The following is a 14,450-nucleotide window of genomic DNA, read 5'->3' as shown; positions in this document are numbered from 1 at the left end:
GGCGTGGTGAAAGTGACAGGACTTGGGGCTTGGGGCTGAGCTTTTGGGCCCGGCTTGGAAACTCGCGGGGAAACAGCGCAGACTTCGAGGGACGCTTGGAGTGTGTCATTATGGGTCCGCCGTGGACGCTCAGTCCCAGCCTGAGCTCGCGCTGAGGAGAGTGCGGCCTTGTGCTGTGGGTGGAACGGAGAAGTCATAGCTCGGTTTGGAAGGGACCTGAAAGCTCATCTCATTGCACCCCCTGCCTTGGGCAGGGAAATCTTCCACTAGACTGGGTTCCACCAAGTGCTGTCCAGCCTGGTCTTGAACATTTCTAGGGATGGGGCAGCCACAGCTTCTCTGGGCAGCGTTCTACTGAGAGTACTGCTCTATCCGACATACTGTTGAGGGTACTTGGTGCTGCTCTGGGCAGCAGATACTGCAGAGAATGTTTTGTGTGCTGGCACAGACTGCCCGAGTGTGCTGAGTGCCTGCTCAGCACGGGGTGTGGTGTAGGAGGGCAATACAACCGAGCAGAGCGCCTTAAGTATCCCGAACCTTGAGCAAGCTGGACTTCACACACAAGGCTGCAGTGTTCCTAATTCTGTCAAACGACCTGGAGGAATGATTAAGTGCCATTAATGATCCAATAGAAGCATCCTCCTAACATGCTTAGGTACAAGGCAGAACTAATGCATCACCTATCTGTGGAAAGGCAAAGGATTAAGAAGCTCAGAAAAAAGGGTGAACCATGATTTAAGCATTCACAGCTAGAACAATGGTTGAGGACAGCTGGTAAAGAACCTGTTTCTCCCTTTCAAAGTGAACAAGGGAGAGATATTTCTGTGATTGTAGAGTCTTATTAACAGCATATGGTAAGTGATCTATTTTCATAATTTGCTAGCAGATTGTGCTGTTGGAACATTGAGATGCGTACAATTTGTGAACAAAATCTTGATTTAACTGCTTCTTGTTGAAAGGGAGGGAGGCCCAGGAATCCTGCTACAATGTTTGTTAGAGGTACAGAGTATCTGTTGGTCCTGTGCCTGTCTCAGCTCATGGGGCGTTCCTTGCGGGAGGACGGTAGAAGATGAGTCAGAGACATTGGTAAGAGACAGAAGGCCTTCCAGCTAGAGGTGTTTGGCCATGCAGAAGTCCCAATTGCTGGGACTAAAAGACAGTGTGGCCGTGTTGGAGGGGTTCCCAAACCTGCTTTAGTGTGAGCATCCCTGTTCTGGACACAGAAGTGTGCTGGGGAGGCGGTGCTCAGCTCTCTCTGAGCAACAGAGAGGAAGGCATGTTTGGTAACTCAGTGGAACAAGAGATCCACACTTTCTTCTCCAGGAAGAAGGTAAAAAAGGCTGGGTGGGGCAAGGTTTGAGGAGAGGAGGTTTGTTGCCTTTTTTTCCCCAAAAAGAATCAAAAGTTTTTCAGCCACTACCAGAGCATGGAGAGTCCTGATGATATCCTGACAATGAAAGCTGAGTTCCTTTTCTTTTCCCCCAGTCTCGTCCAGATAATCCCCCCATGTCATCTCCAGGATTTTGTTCCCTCCCATCCTGTCCTATCTAGCTATCCCTGTAATGTATGTAACTGCAGTTAAGTGTCTATGTGAACATGTTTTGTTGCAACTTACTGCATAATGTGTGGAGGGCCTGTGTTTCAGCTCTGTTTTGAAATATAGTTCTCAGATGCATGAGTGCTGTGCCACTCCACTGGCTCCACCTAAATGTCTGAGGGATTAAATACCTTACTGTTCTTGTGGAATCTGATCTAACTGAACAGCAGCCCACTCCTGCCCAAATTCATGCAGCAACAGCAGCAAAACTTGTAATTTTAGGGGATCCTTGCAGTTTTAGGGATTATTTATCCTTGTTTCTAAACACAGTTGTGCTGTGTTTGGACAGGGCTAGCTAGAAGAGCTATGAGGGAGACTCCTTGAAGAATCTCAGTTGAAATGTTTTCATGCTGTTTAAAAGCCCTTAAAGAAAAAACAGGGCTTTCCTAGGCTTCTCCAAATTTTTACTTTCCTTCTACCTGACAGACCCATATGGGAAAGGGTAGAATGAGTGACATCCATCAGTGCTAATCTTCTGTGACTGGTTGTCCCAAGAGAGAAAGGGTTTTCCTTCATGATGGGTCTGTCCTGCCAGGACAGAAGCCTGCTGGCAGCCAGTGGAAGAGTAAGATCTCGAGGGTGTGGCAAATGTTTGGTTTTTGGCTTTTTTTTTCCCCTGCTCTGGAATCTGCATTTAGGAGCTGTTTGCAGCTTTGCTCTTGGAAAGGCTGCTGCACAGCAGAATGAATGGCTTGACAGACTCTTGAGAGCCTGGGTTCTGCACAGAGAGTTCAGATAAATAGGATGTGAATTCTTAGGAGTGTGTATGGCAGGGATTGATTGAGGGTGGGGACTTGGAGAACATAACCATGGAAACAAGTGCAAGGCAGCGAGGTTTGAGCAGTTCCCTGCTCTGAGCACTCCTGTATAAGGTGGGGGCTTCGTGCTCAAGTTCTGCGCCGTGTCCCCACTCTGAGCTATGCTGCCAGCCTTGAAGGTTTCTGGATCAAGACAAAAATCCTGCTGTGGTGGATTGTAAACATAACTGTCTGATGAATAAAGCAGTGACCAAGCAGAATCATGTGATCTGGAGGCACATCAGACTCCTTCTGTCTGCAGTAAGAGAGGAAATGGGTAGATGGTGTCCTGGGCATCCTCTGTGACCGAGCAGGTGCACGGGCTAGGAATCGTTGGAGTAGGGCAGAGCTTGCTCCACTCTTCCCTCACCTGCTTTCTGAAAGCAGTGACTTTTTGCAGTAGTCTTGATCCTTGTGCAGGCAGACTGACCTGTGTTTCTGGGCCAGCCCAAGATGCCAGTGTAGCCTAGAGAGCACAGCACAGGTGAATTTTCAGGACACTTTGCTGTTGTCCTACTGTAATGGCCTCCCTGAAGAGTCTACTTAGTTTCCTCTCTATCCCCACCATAAGGGAAGGCAGGGGACTGATTGGCAGGACTTTCCCTTTGTAGCATCCCACTGTAGTGTTAGTATTTAGGTGTGGTCAAATGCTGACTGCAAATCTGAAAGCCTCTGCTGCCAGCAGAACTTCAGTATAGAGGTAAATAAAATCTTCCAGGTAGTAAAATTTCTTCTTCTCTTACTCATGCAGTTCATTTTACTTACAAAGATCCAGCTTACTTCAGCTTTGTGTGTCCTTTGTGGTTGCAGGCATTGTCTCCAAAACAAGGCAAGAATAAAACTTGTCTCTAGCCACTGTCAAACTTAATTTACACCACTTTTGCCACCTCCTGGGTTTAGTGCTGGTCATGGTCTGGCTGGATTTGAGATCTGCATCTTCATGCCTGCAGTTCTTGTGACAAAGCCAGCTGTTGATAATGTTTCCTTTTCTCTGATTTGTTTTCCATCAGAAGTTCTGTAACTTCAAGCCTCCGTACAAACTAAGGGATTTATGTATCTTTTGTGACTGGATGTAGTTGGAGAGCAATATGCTGCACTCAAATGGCAAGCTTGACTAGAACTGCAATTTGCAGTTATATTTTCAGTTATTTCAAAGTAATCATAAACTAAATTCCAAGTAGGCATTTAGTTTCTTCTCAGTGCTGAGCTATGTGTCCTCCATTTGCTAATGGCTTGTGACAGGGCAAGGCACTGGCTATGTATGCACGAAGAAAGAGTAAGGAAAAGAATCTTGAACTTCAAAGCTGTTTGATTCCTCTGGAGTTGTAGGGCAAGTGAATACAGGTGACCTCAAGCCGGATAAGTAAAAGCTGTGTTAATTACCCAATACAGCCTGGCCCCGATGAGTCACAGCTGTAGCCAATAAAGATAAGTGTGGTTAAAGGGAGTGACTTAAGTGGTGAGGGGGAATCATGAGGGAGCAGGAACCTTGAGAAAGAGGGAACAAGAGAATAATGAAGCTGGATCCTGGGCAGAGAGAATCCCTGCAGTGAGGTCAGTCTGGGTGTGCAGTCAGAGCCTGTTGTTGGAACCTGCAGTCAGTCTGGCTGGGTAAAAGCCTGCAGTCAGAGGCTGCAAACTGATCCCTGCAGTCAGAGTTGAGCAGGAAATAAGCAGCAGTCAGAGGCTGCAGGGGAAACCTCCAGCAGGAGCTTGGTGCAGGCAGAGTCAGGGAATGGTTGGAGTCAGGATGGCTGAGGGGTAAAGAGGAACAAACCAGGGCCCTTTTCATGCTGTGATAAACAAGGAGTCTGTGTCTCAGCTCATTTCTACCCTCTAAGAAGAGGGCTGCTGCAACAGTCTCCAAGGATGTGACAGAAAGCCAGGTAGAAGCACTGGTATGTTGTCCTCCTGCTTTCTGAGTGTCTGTTAACACTGACAGTGCAGTTGCCCTGTGTGTGCTCCACTCCTGCTCTTTGGACTGTAGAGAGGCTGTTTGGATTCCCCTTTGGAGGCCCAGTGCAGTGCTGCCAGTGAGCTTCTCTGCTCTCTGAGACAGCCTCAGTTCAGGGCAGCAATGATGTTTCCCTGCGTAGGTTTGAAACCGATGAACGCCTTTGCTTTCCAATAAAATTTGGGTTTGTTTGGGTTTTTTTATTTTTTTGGTGGAGTGTTGTGTTCACACTTTCATCCCTTTCTGTTTACTAGGGAGCTGTCCTGGACTGACCACATTAAGTGCCTCTAGTGTCCCTGTCAGCCAGGATAATCATTAGGAAATTCTGTCTGCAGTCTGGAGCAAGCTGCAGTGCTCTCTTTTGCTCTTGGCTTTCCTGTTGCATAGCAAAGCATGGGAACAATGAGCTTATCCTTAGAGAGACAAACTGGAAACTATTGTGGCTGCTTCATGAAAGAAGGAATAAAGAGAGATAGCCATTTAAAATCAAAACCCAAACCAAACACATCTGAGCTGTGCTTACCAGTTACTAAGAGAATGCAATTGCCTTAAACTCAAAGTAGATAAATTTTATCACTGACTAAAATAGCACTGATTTTGAGAGTGGGACTATACAACACTTAAAACAATATTAAGATGAGCCACCCCTGGTCTGCAACCTTCTCTCTGTCTGAGGGATAGCAATCCTTCTGCCTGTGGGTAGCTGTGAGTCCTAGTTAGTGCTGTTATCAACAGCCATCAGGAAGACACTGACATTGCACTTTTTCAGGCCTCAACAGCTCAGTTCACTTATTCTCCCTAATTTCAAGTAGCATTGAAACTTTTTTGTCCTCATACTTTTCCTAGAAGAAGAGGGATTTGCCTGCTTGACAGTTACTAAAACTCAAAAAAAAAAAAAAATCAGACCAGATTTGTTCAGCATTATTCCTACTGCAGTGTTTTACTACTGACTGTTGAGAGGCATTCTAGAAGAAATGAATGCTCAAACTTGCTTTCCAAACTGTCCAAACAAGGAGACAAAAGTCCTGCATTCATTTGGGGATGTGGAGCAGGTAAACTTAAAACCTGCCTTACATTTAGAAGTCAACTGTTTTAACTGTCTTCTCTCTGTATTCTTACAAGATTTTAGAAATAAAGATCATTTTGTCCATGTGCAATCGCACTTAATGGAAGGAAAGAACATGGTCATTAAAAGCTTTCCTGTCTGAACAAGGTAATCCTATTAATAAAAAGGCAGCAGCAGTGCAAGTTACTGCTAGCAAACAGCCCAGCCAGACTGGCTCAGCATTTCAGTGCTCACTCAGGGACATGAGTGATTTTAATTATACAAAACATTTTGGTTGCAAACCTATCTTTTACTTAAGAGATTACCTTCTAGTTAATTGTCTTAATATTTATTTTGTTTAAGAGGAGGATTTTAGCAAAGTGTAGATCACATAAGGTCCTGTTCTCCATGACTGGAGGTCAAAACTAGCCTAAGTCACTGCAAGGAAGTGTTGTCTTGGGCACCAGAAAACTTGTTATCTCAAGGGGGAGTAAATTCAAATTACCTAAGTAGCAGCACCGGATTTTTCAGCAAACCTCTTCTTAAATTACCCCTAAGGAAGTAAATAGGGGGTGTTCATCTGTCCAGCTCCTCTAACAGGAAGGAATGATCTTGGTGAATATTTAGGTGCCTAACATTTAGCAGGAAGATTGAAAGACAGGGGGAATTGTGGCCTTGGTTTATTGAACCGTCTCTAAATTTTTAGTGTTTTCATATACAGAATGTCAATTTTCATTTTTTTTCCCCCCTCCTGAAACAGGGAAAACTGTTTGGGATGAACTTGCATTGGTCTTTCATTTTATTCTGTGATTTATTTGTTGTAGTATACTGTCCTCTGACATGCCTAAGTAGAGAAGGAGAGTTATCTAACAGCACCTGAGAAATACCTCCAGCAAACCTGACTCAAACCTATGCTTGCATCAGTCAAATCAGCCTGGTGTCTAATTGGAAAACACCAGTAAATCTGCTTTGGCACTTCCCATCCTCTCCACCTCTGTCTCGGCTCTCCTGTGTAAGAAAAAATCCGTGGAATAACTGCTCAAAGTTCCTCTGCTCCCAACAACAGTTTTCACTTTCCGAGAGGGTTTATGACTTGCTTCTTCCCATTTGGGAGGGAGGGAGGGAGGAAGACGGCGGGCCGGGGAAGGGGGAGGGTAAAGGCAGGGGGGTAGACGGGGGAAGTCGCTCTCTCAGGAAGGCTTTGGGATGCTCTGCGAATCCCTCTGGCTGCGGCCTGGCGGGGTTTCCCAACTTTGCGGCCCTGTTGCTGCGGGGGAAGTTTCGCGGGCGGTGCCCGGGCCGCCCCCGCCGCCCGCCCGCCCCCGGCCCGCGTCACCGCCCGCCCGCTCCGGGCGCCGGGCTCGGGGAGCTCTCCACAGAGGGAGGTGCTGAAGGCACGGAGGAAGCTGAAGGACGCGGACATCTTCGCTTCATCCCCCCCTCCTAATTTCCTCCCTGCCTTCTGCAGCCATTTTGCACCAGCGGAGTTGAGGCGGGGGGTGGGCTGCGGGGAATGGAGGGGAGAGGGTAAAGAGTTGCGGAGAGCCAGAGGCGGCCATGGGAGATCCCGGCTGGCGTGTCTGCTGAGACTGCGGCAGCTGTCATCGGCATCATGGTGAAAAGGAAAAGCTCGGAGGGCCAGGAGCAGGAGAGTGGCCGTGGCATCCCTCTGCCCATCCAGACCTTCCTGTGGAGACAAACCAGGTAAGAGCAGCGCACTTGGGATACAGCTGCAACAGGGCAGTGGAAGTGTGGAGGGGGGTGCGGGCCAGCTGCTGCCCAGTGGCAGGGAGGATGCGGTTACTGCTGCAGCTGCAACGTGAAGGCGTGAAAAAACCCTGGATTTTGTACTCAGCACAGAGCAATTTGTGTGTATCGGATGTGGAAGGAGGTCTCAAGGCAGCTTAACCCAGTGGCAGTCCCGGGCAGCTCCTTGATTTGACTTTAAACCATTCATGTATGTGTTTCTTTATGCACCTTTCCCTTCCTCCCTGTCCCATGTTCCCCATCCCGTCCATCCCCCCCCATCCCCCATCTTTTAAGAGAACTCATGGAGCTTCTTGTACCAGAAGCAGCATCAGTGCATCAGTGCTGCACCAGACCTGCAGCTCTGCTTCTGTCTGTGTTTGCAGCCGTCCTGGAGGTGTAATCTATGCTCTGAGAGGTCAACATGCAAGCAGACGTGTCAAAGTCTTACCTTACCTCACAGGACTGGAGAGTGAGGGATTGGAGATGTGTGAGGGAGTAGCTGAATGTATGGCTCTTGCTTTATGTTCCTGGTGAATCCTGTCAGTCTCCTGTCCTAGCAGGATTCTGAATTGAAAACATTGTGGGGGCAGTGGGGGAGGTTGGAAGATTTGAAGGTTGTGGCTCTAATTTAAGGCCGCAGTCACAAAATCCCCTTATGCCACAGTCAGTGTCCTTCAAAATAAAATAAAAAGACCTGCATTAAGGTGACCTGATTATTTTTTTAATATTTACTCTGATCTCATTCCAGAGGAGAATGATAGAAGGTGGGTGTTCTCTACATGCAGCATACAGGCCTGCACTTCACCATAAGCCTTCTACATCAGCAGCTGTGCAGAAAAAATATTTAATACAGAGCTGGCAAGCTGATCTCTGGCTTAAAATAGAGGCAAGGCAAAGTTCAGTAATATTTAACAAATTTTAAACAGACTATGTTGAAAATCTTTCACTGAGGTAAAATGGCTGAAAATTGTCTGATGGAAGATTTTATCCCTGGGAACCTGTGGGCTGAATTAAATACCTCTTGACATGTTGGGGTGGGCATGTTTTCTTCTGGAAAAGGTAACAGCATTTATCAGACATCATCAACAGGTATCTGAACATAGTTTTGGCTTACGTCTTCCTTTACATTGAGTTTCTCAGCCTTTTGACAACCTTCTGACATGAGCAGAATCCTGAAATTAACTAAGAGAAATACGTGTTGATGTACTGGGTCTCTAATGCTTCTTCTCCTTTCTTTCAGTGCATTTTTAAGACCTAAACTGGGGAAACAATATGAAGCTTCCTGTGTGGTATGTATATGTATCTCTTTTTCAACACTTCTAAGCAGCTAGCTTTTCAGGCAAATCAACCTGACCATAGTGGCTGATAAGCAAGCTTCTCAGATTACACCAGAAGTGGATTTAGTCCATTCAGCCTCATTTCGGATTTTTATCACATGAAGGATTTGAAGTTGTTCCCATATAGAGAATTTGAGTATCATATCCATCTTTAGACACAACAAAAAGAATTTATTTGGATATTAGAAATAAGTAATTCATTATTAACAGTGATAGTTACTGTTTAATAGTTTGTCTATTAAATACATAGACAAACTGAGCTGTGGCAGTCTGGGTCTAACCTTTCAGTTCATCCTATGTGAATATGCTTCTGCTTGAGATTGATTTCATTTCTGTTTGTGTTTGCTGAAGGTTTTTCAAGCTTATAATATGGAAAATCTAAACAATGCTAACAGGCTTCGAACAATACTTTTACCATTGTGCAACATGGGAAATGCTTCTACTGGAAATTAGAGGGAGCATATCTTATCAGAATGATTAAGGAGAGGCTATTATGCAGATACAAATAACTCTTATCTCTGATTGTACTTCAAATAAAGCCTTAAGTTACTGCTAAAAAGGAGGAAAAAAGGAAGGCACCAAGCAAGTTCAAATAAGATGGGTATCTAGAGAATTTCAGAATTCCTTGAATGGTTGCTGGTGTTTGGATTACTTAAAGTACATTAGTCAATTGCAGTCAAACTTGACAGGGTGGAAAAATTTGTTCTGGACATGTATCTTAATAGTTTTAAGTTCTTAGGTCACTCTGCAGCAATTTTCTGACTTCTTTCTCACAAGGCGTTAGGCTGGAGAAGCTTTATCTGTTGCTGAGTCATTTTCTTCTAAGAAATCTATAAATTTTTCAGAGTTTTTGCTAGATACCAAACAGAGATAGTGGAGTGCTGGCTTAGTGTGTTGGCAAGTAAAATGTTCAATTCTGGCATACACAGCAACAAGGATCGTCACTGGTTAATGCCCACTGATTGTTGAGTATCTGGAAAACTATCTGGTTGTTGAGAGACTGGAAAATGGAGCTTGTGTCCCTCACCAGGAGCCTTGGCAGTGTGCAGGAGCCATGCCTTGGAGCACCTCTGAGATTGTGGCTTCATACCTGTTACTGTTGGGTAGAGGGACAGAGCTTCTTTCTCTGTGATGTACCTGTCTGCCTGTAACCTCCTTTGCTTCCTGCTGTGCTGTTGGCATCAGGTCCCCGAGGTTAATTCTAAAGCACCTTGCTTCTGTGAGCCCATACTGGAATTTACCAAGTGTAAAAAACAAACTGCACCCCAAAAACCCCCTAAACTGGAAGACAGTATAAATCACATGCTTCAGCCTAGAGAAAGGGAGCTGTGAAAAAAGATATTTCATGAAGACCCAATAAATTTCCACCTCTTGGATGAAGAACTTGATTCTTCCCCAGTTCTGAACATAATCTTTGAATTATGGTAGAAAACTTTCAAAGGCGGAACTTAGTTTTGAGGAATTTGTGGGTTACAGCATGAACTGATATATTTTCTGCCTTCTTGGTCCATTTCCTCTACCTACTGGTGCACAGGAGCGTCTGCCCACACCAACACATCCAGTGGAGCAGCAGAGTGCTGCGTGCATGGGTGAGACAGGGTTTCTGGAACTTGACAGGTACTTGACTTGTCTTCTGAAACCTCCTGCTGACTATCTAACACCCCTGTATTGACTAGTGTGCCTAACAATGCTATGCCCCTGTTACACGATCTACATTTTTATAGTTCTCTAGCCAGAATTGTTGTAGGCATGTCTATAGGCTGTTAACTGTCTGGCAATGCATATGACACAACATTGTGCAGTATTCTATTATTTTTCTTGGCTCTCAACTTGCTGCAGTAGAATTTCCTGCATATTTTGCATTGAGGAAGCAGATGTTGGAGTCTGAGATTCAGTGAGTACAGCATCTGGTCTGCAAAAGCATGTTGCATTGCTTCTTTGAGCTTTGCTTTGTACCACAATACTTGAGAAAAAAAATGGCCCTTTCATTGCATTGTTCTCTTTACCTAAGCCATCACACTTACTTCAATTGATCTATGAATAATAGCCTTTAAGCTGAAGATAAATACCCTCCCCCATACATTGTCTTACAACATCTAAATGTGTTTGTGCCACAGTATGGAATTAATGTTCTTCCACCTTCCCATTCTGAGGCTGTTCTGCCCTGACATGAGGCCATTCCTAATGTGCAGGAGTCAAAGCTATAAGTGACCTCACAGGAAAGCATGTGAGTGCTGTACAAAGCTAATGCATTTTTTGGGTGATGTGAAGGAACTCAAAGACATGCTTAAATTCTTCTGCTCTGGTTTGCACTGCCATGGAAGAACTCGTATGTTTTCTGCAGGATCCTGCAAATTCAAAGTTTCCCTCTTCTCTGTTTATTTTGGATTTTTGTTTGGTTTTGTTTGTTAGTTTTGGTTTTGTTGGTTTGTTAGTTTTTCCTTGTTTTTGAAAATGTAAATTACATGTTTTGTAATTATGGATAATATATATATAAGTATAGCTATGGCGCAAAGCTCAGAAAGAGGCCACCTTTATTTAATCCAGCTAATGGACATGGCTGCAGAAAGCTGCATTTCTGTATGTGAAGTGTTTGGCATCTGTGTTTCATTACTTGTGAATGTTTATGCTATTGCTGTGTTTGGTAAACAATGGAGTCTTACCATCCCTTGTGCTATGAATTCCTAGGTTCCTAGATCTTTCTAAGAACTCTCCCTTGCTCAGTGGACCTGCCCCACACTGATGGTACTTTCTGCCTGCACTTCAGGCTATTTCCAGTCAGTGTGAAGTGACTCCAGCAGTGGTCTCAGCTTCCCTCCATGATGCAGAATGAGCTTTGGAAGGACAGGGCAGTCAGGTCCCCTCCAAGGACACAAGTCAAGTTCAAGAAGCTCTAACCATTTCTCTGTATTTCTGCCATGGTACTTCTGTACCTGCACTGGGTTAAGCACTGGGCAGTCCTGTAGGGATAACTCCCTGGCACACCAGGATGTAACAGGAGGTGCTCAGCTTCCCAAGGTGGAACCTCTGGGAACATCTGGCTTACCGCGTCCTGCCTTATGCAATTCACTGCAGGTACAGCTTCCCTGGTCTTCGAGCAGGGGAAGTTCACACAGCTCAAGCAAAGCTGTTTAGGAAACCGTGACAAAGCCCAGCCAGAGTGCAGCTGAAATGGGAACAGGTAGCCTGAAGATGCCTAGGCAAGAAGTATAGGACAGATCAGACAGTGACACACAAGCTGATCCTGGTCACAAGGCATTTGGCAGCACCTTTGGTCGTTGGTGATGAAGGTAAAAGGAGAACAGCTGCAGTGGGAAGGCAGCCAGACAAGGCTGGCCACCAGTCCCTGTGAAAACAGCTGTCACTGCTAGGCTAGATGGAAAAATGCTTGTGTAAGTGGTCCTGAGGGAGCTGAACACACACACAGCACTGCTGAAAGGGACTGTTTCTCCAGCCCAGGCACTAGCTTCCCTCACTATCCCCTTGGCAGATGTTCTGTATTTGCCTTTGGTGTGTGGAGATTGTTGCAGGCATGACCAAGCCTGCTCTAAGTAGGTAGTTGTTTTCTTAGGCAAGCTGCAGCCCCTGAGGCTGTGGCTCTAGACATACCCATGGCATGACAGTGTCTGTCTTCTGACTCACTTACAGGGACTTTATTCAAACATTCTCATTCAGCTTTCTTATTCAAGCACCGAGTTCCTCAGCTGCAGCAGCAGTTGCCTAGTTCATGCAGGGTGAAAATGAAGTCTTCTGCCCCAGTGTCTGTGTATTCCCTACAGCAGGTCCTGAAAGAGTAAAGCCATAGTACACCAAAAAGGAGGCTCTCCAGGAGCAACACAGCACCTTGCATCTCGAGTATCTGGTATAGACAGAAGCTGCACCTTTATAGAGAACTCCAGGCAAATTCCACAGGAAAGCTTGTCCAAAGAACTCCATGTTCCCGTTGGTTTGCTTGTGACAGTTCTCAGTGTGGGGCTTAGTGCCAATTAGCTGGTGTGCTACCAACTGTGACAGTACATCCACAGCAGCAGTTTTGTACCAGGCAGTGCCTGCAGCAGCCATGGACATGCAGTGGTTTCCATACAGAAGCTTTTGCATTTGCATTTTTCTGGCAACATATGATACTTCTGTTTCTGTCTTCTATCTGATCTTTGTGATCACATAAGCTGTTCCAGAAACTAATCTTTCATTGTAGTAACAGAAATATTTAACTTTCTGCTCAGGCCTGGAAAGAACAGAAGAATCTGGTGGCTAACCACATAGGGAAATCTTCACAAGGGCTCAGCAGCCCAAAATGTTGTGATAAATAGAAGCCTAATCTAAAGACATAATTGCAAACTCCTTAGCTGCCTCTTGAGTTTCTGAAGCTTGCAGACTGTGTGTCAGAGCTTGCGGAAAGCAATTGCTGGGGAACTTTCTACCTGATGCCATTGAAGTACCCTGGAATGAGACCTTGAATAGAAAGCCAGGGAGCAACAAGGTGTCTTCTGTCACACTTCAGAATAGGGTTGGTGTTCCCAGTGATTTTTTTTTTTATCCCTTTGCCCTGCAAACTGAACAGCTTTGTCAACTCTACTAAAGTGCGAGCTTATAGTTCGACTTTTGTGCTGGAGGTGAGATAATTCAATTCAATAAGCCTCAGTCAGCACTGGTGCTTGGCAGGCCTTTCAGTGAGCTAATCCAGCTCACTAATATGGGTAGGAGCTATTACCTCTGTCCTGATCTTCCTTTTGGCTTGTGTAGAGGCTTGGCTTGGTTGAATGGAGGAGTCAGTGAGCCCCAGAGCTGATGGATGAGGGGAAATAGGAGTGTATGGCTGGAGCAATGACTAAGGAGTGGTCCCTGTCCTCTTTAGATAAAAATAAGTAAAACCTCTTATTTTTCACTGGCTCTTTCAAACTTTGTGCTGTTTTTAACAATGCACCTCTTGTTCTGCTTCTGGGGATACTTTACTTCTTTGCTTCCCTGTTTTGTTATATAATAATTCCTTGACTGGGGTACTTATTCTAAATCTCTGTTGTCTTTATACTAATGCACTCTCTGTCCTGCTGTGAATCCTTACTGGAACAAAGTAGTGAGGCCTTGTGATGGGTACTTGACTCCCTGTCCTGTCCAGGCTTTCAAAGCATCACTATCCCTTCATTTTGCCCCCATTCCTGAACTGATAGGTTTGAATGGCAGGAGACTGTTTTCCTTTCAGATGCTGTGGCCCCCAGCAGATCACTTTGAGGATGACTTGAAGCATCCCTTCCCTGGTAGACAGGTTCTCCATTCCTGGTGCTAAGAGCCACATATTGCTGATAATATGATGCATGGCACATTATTTTTGACTAATCCTCAGGAAGCCAGTGTTTTTTCCATGTATTACAGCAAATGCCCTCCAATTTCAGCCATTGGTCCATAAGGGAAGTGTTTTACATTTTCTGACTGCAGCCTGGTTTTTCTAGTAGGTGGCAGTGTGACCTTCTGCACACTGATATTTGTTGGCAGCTCTGATGGTTATCCTCAGTATTTCAGGGTTGGCATAGTCTTAGTCCTGTCTAATGGATAGATGTGTGTTTCTGTGCCTCTGTGCTGGCCAGAGCAGAACTGGATGCTGTAGAACTGCAGTGGTGCAGTGCTGTGCTTGCATCAGGACACCTCCAGCCTCTTGGTAGAGGAGCTCATGTCTGCCCACACCACAAACTGAGACAAGAAGTGTGCCCAGCTGCTGGGACAGGCAGGAGAGTGCCTGTTACCACAGGTTAGCATACCGTGCTTGGGAGTGGCTGCTGGTTCCAGAGAACATGTTTTGACATGCTCGTTTTTGCTCTTCTTCTCTGTAACTATTCTTATTACCACCCCCTCAAGTTTACAGAAAAAAAAAATGATGAGACTAGTGCTGCAGGATAAGCTTTATGAGTGTCTAGAGTGAGGGCCTTTGAAGCACCTTTTGAGCAACAGGTAGTTGTTTGCTCAGAGCTTGATAAAA

General features: G+C 45.4%; 1 protein-coding gene across 1 annotated transcript in view; it reads left to right on the top strand.

Annotated features, from left to right (window-relative positions):
- Positions 1–6,928: 6,928 nt before the first annotated feature.
- Positions 6,929–14,450, top strand: part of UNC80 (unc-80 homolog, NALCN channel complex subunit) — a 129,139-nt gene continuing 121,617 nt past the window's right edge. Inside the window, exons 1-2 of the mRNA XM_066189462.1 lie at positions 6,929–7,097; positions 8,383–8,431. Coding sequence (XP_066045559.1) covers positions 7,006–7,097; positions 8,383–8,431 — 141 coding nt within the window. The 5' untranslated portion in view covers positions 6,929–7,005. The remainder of the gene's footprint in view (positions 7,098–8,382; positions 8,432–14,450) is intronic.

Source organism: Chamaea fasciata, unplaced genomic scaffold (genome assembly GCF_029207755.1).
Source record: "Chamaea fasciata isolate MVZ Bird 193981 ecotype frontalis unplaced genomic scaffold, bChaFas1.0.hap1 SCAF_8, whole genome shotgun sequence".
Taxonomy (NCBI): Eukaryota; Metazoa; Chordata; class Aves; order Passeriformes; family Sylviidae; genus Chamaea; species Chamaea fasciata.
This window is presented reverse-complemented; position numbering and strand designations above follow the sequence as displayed.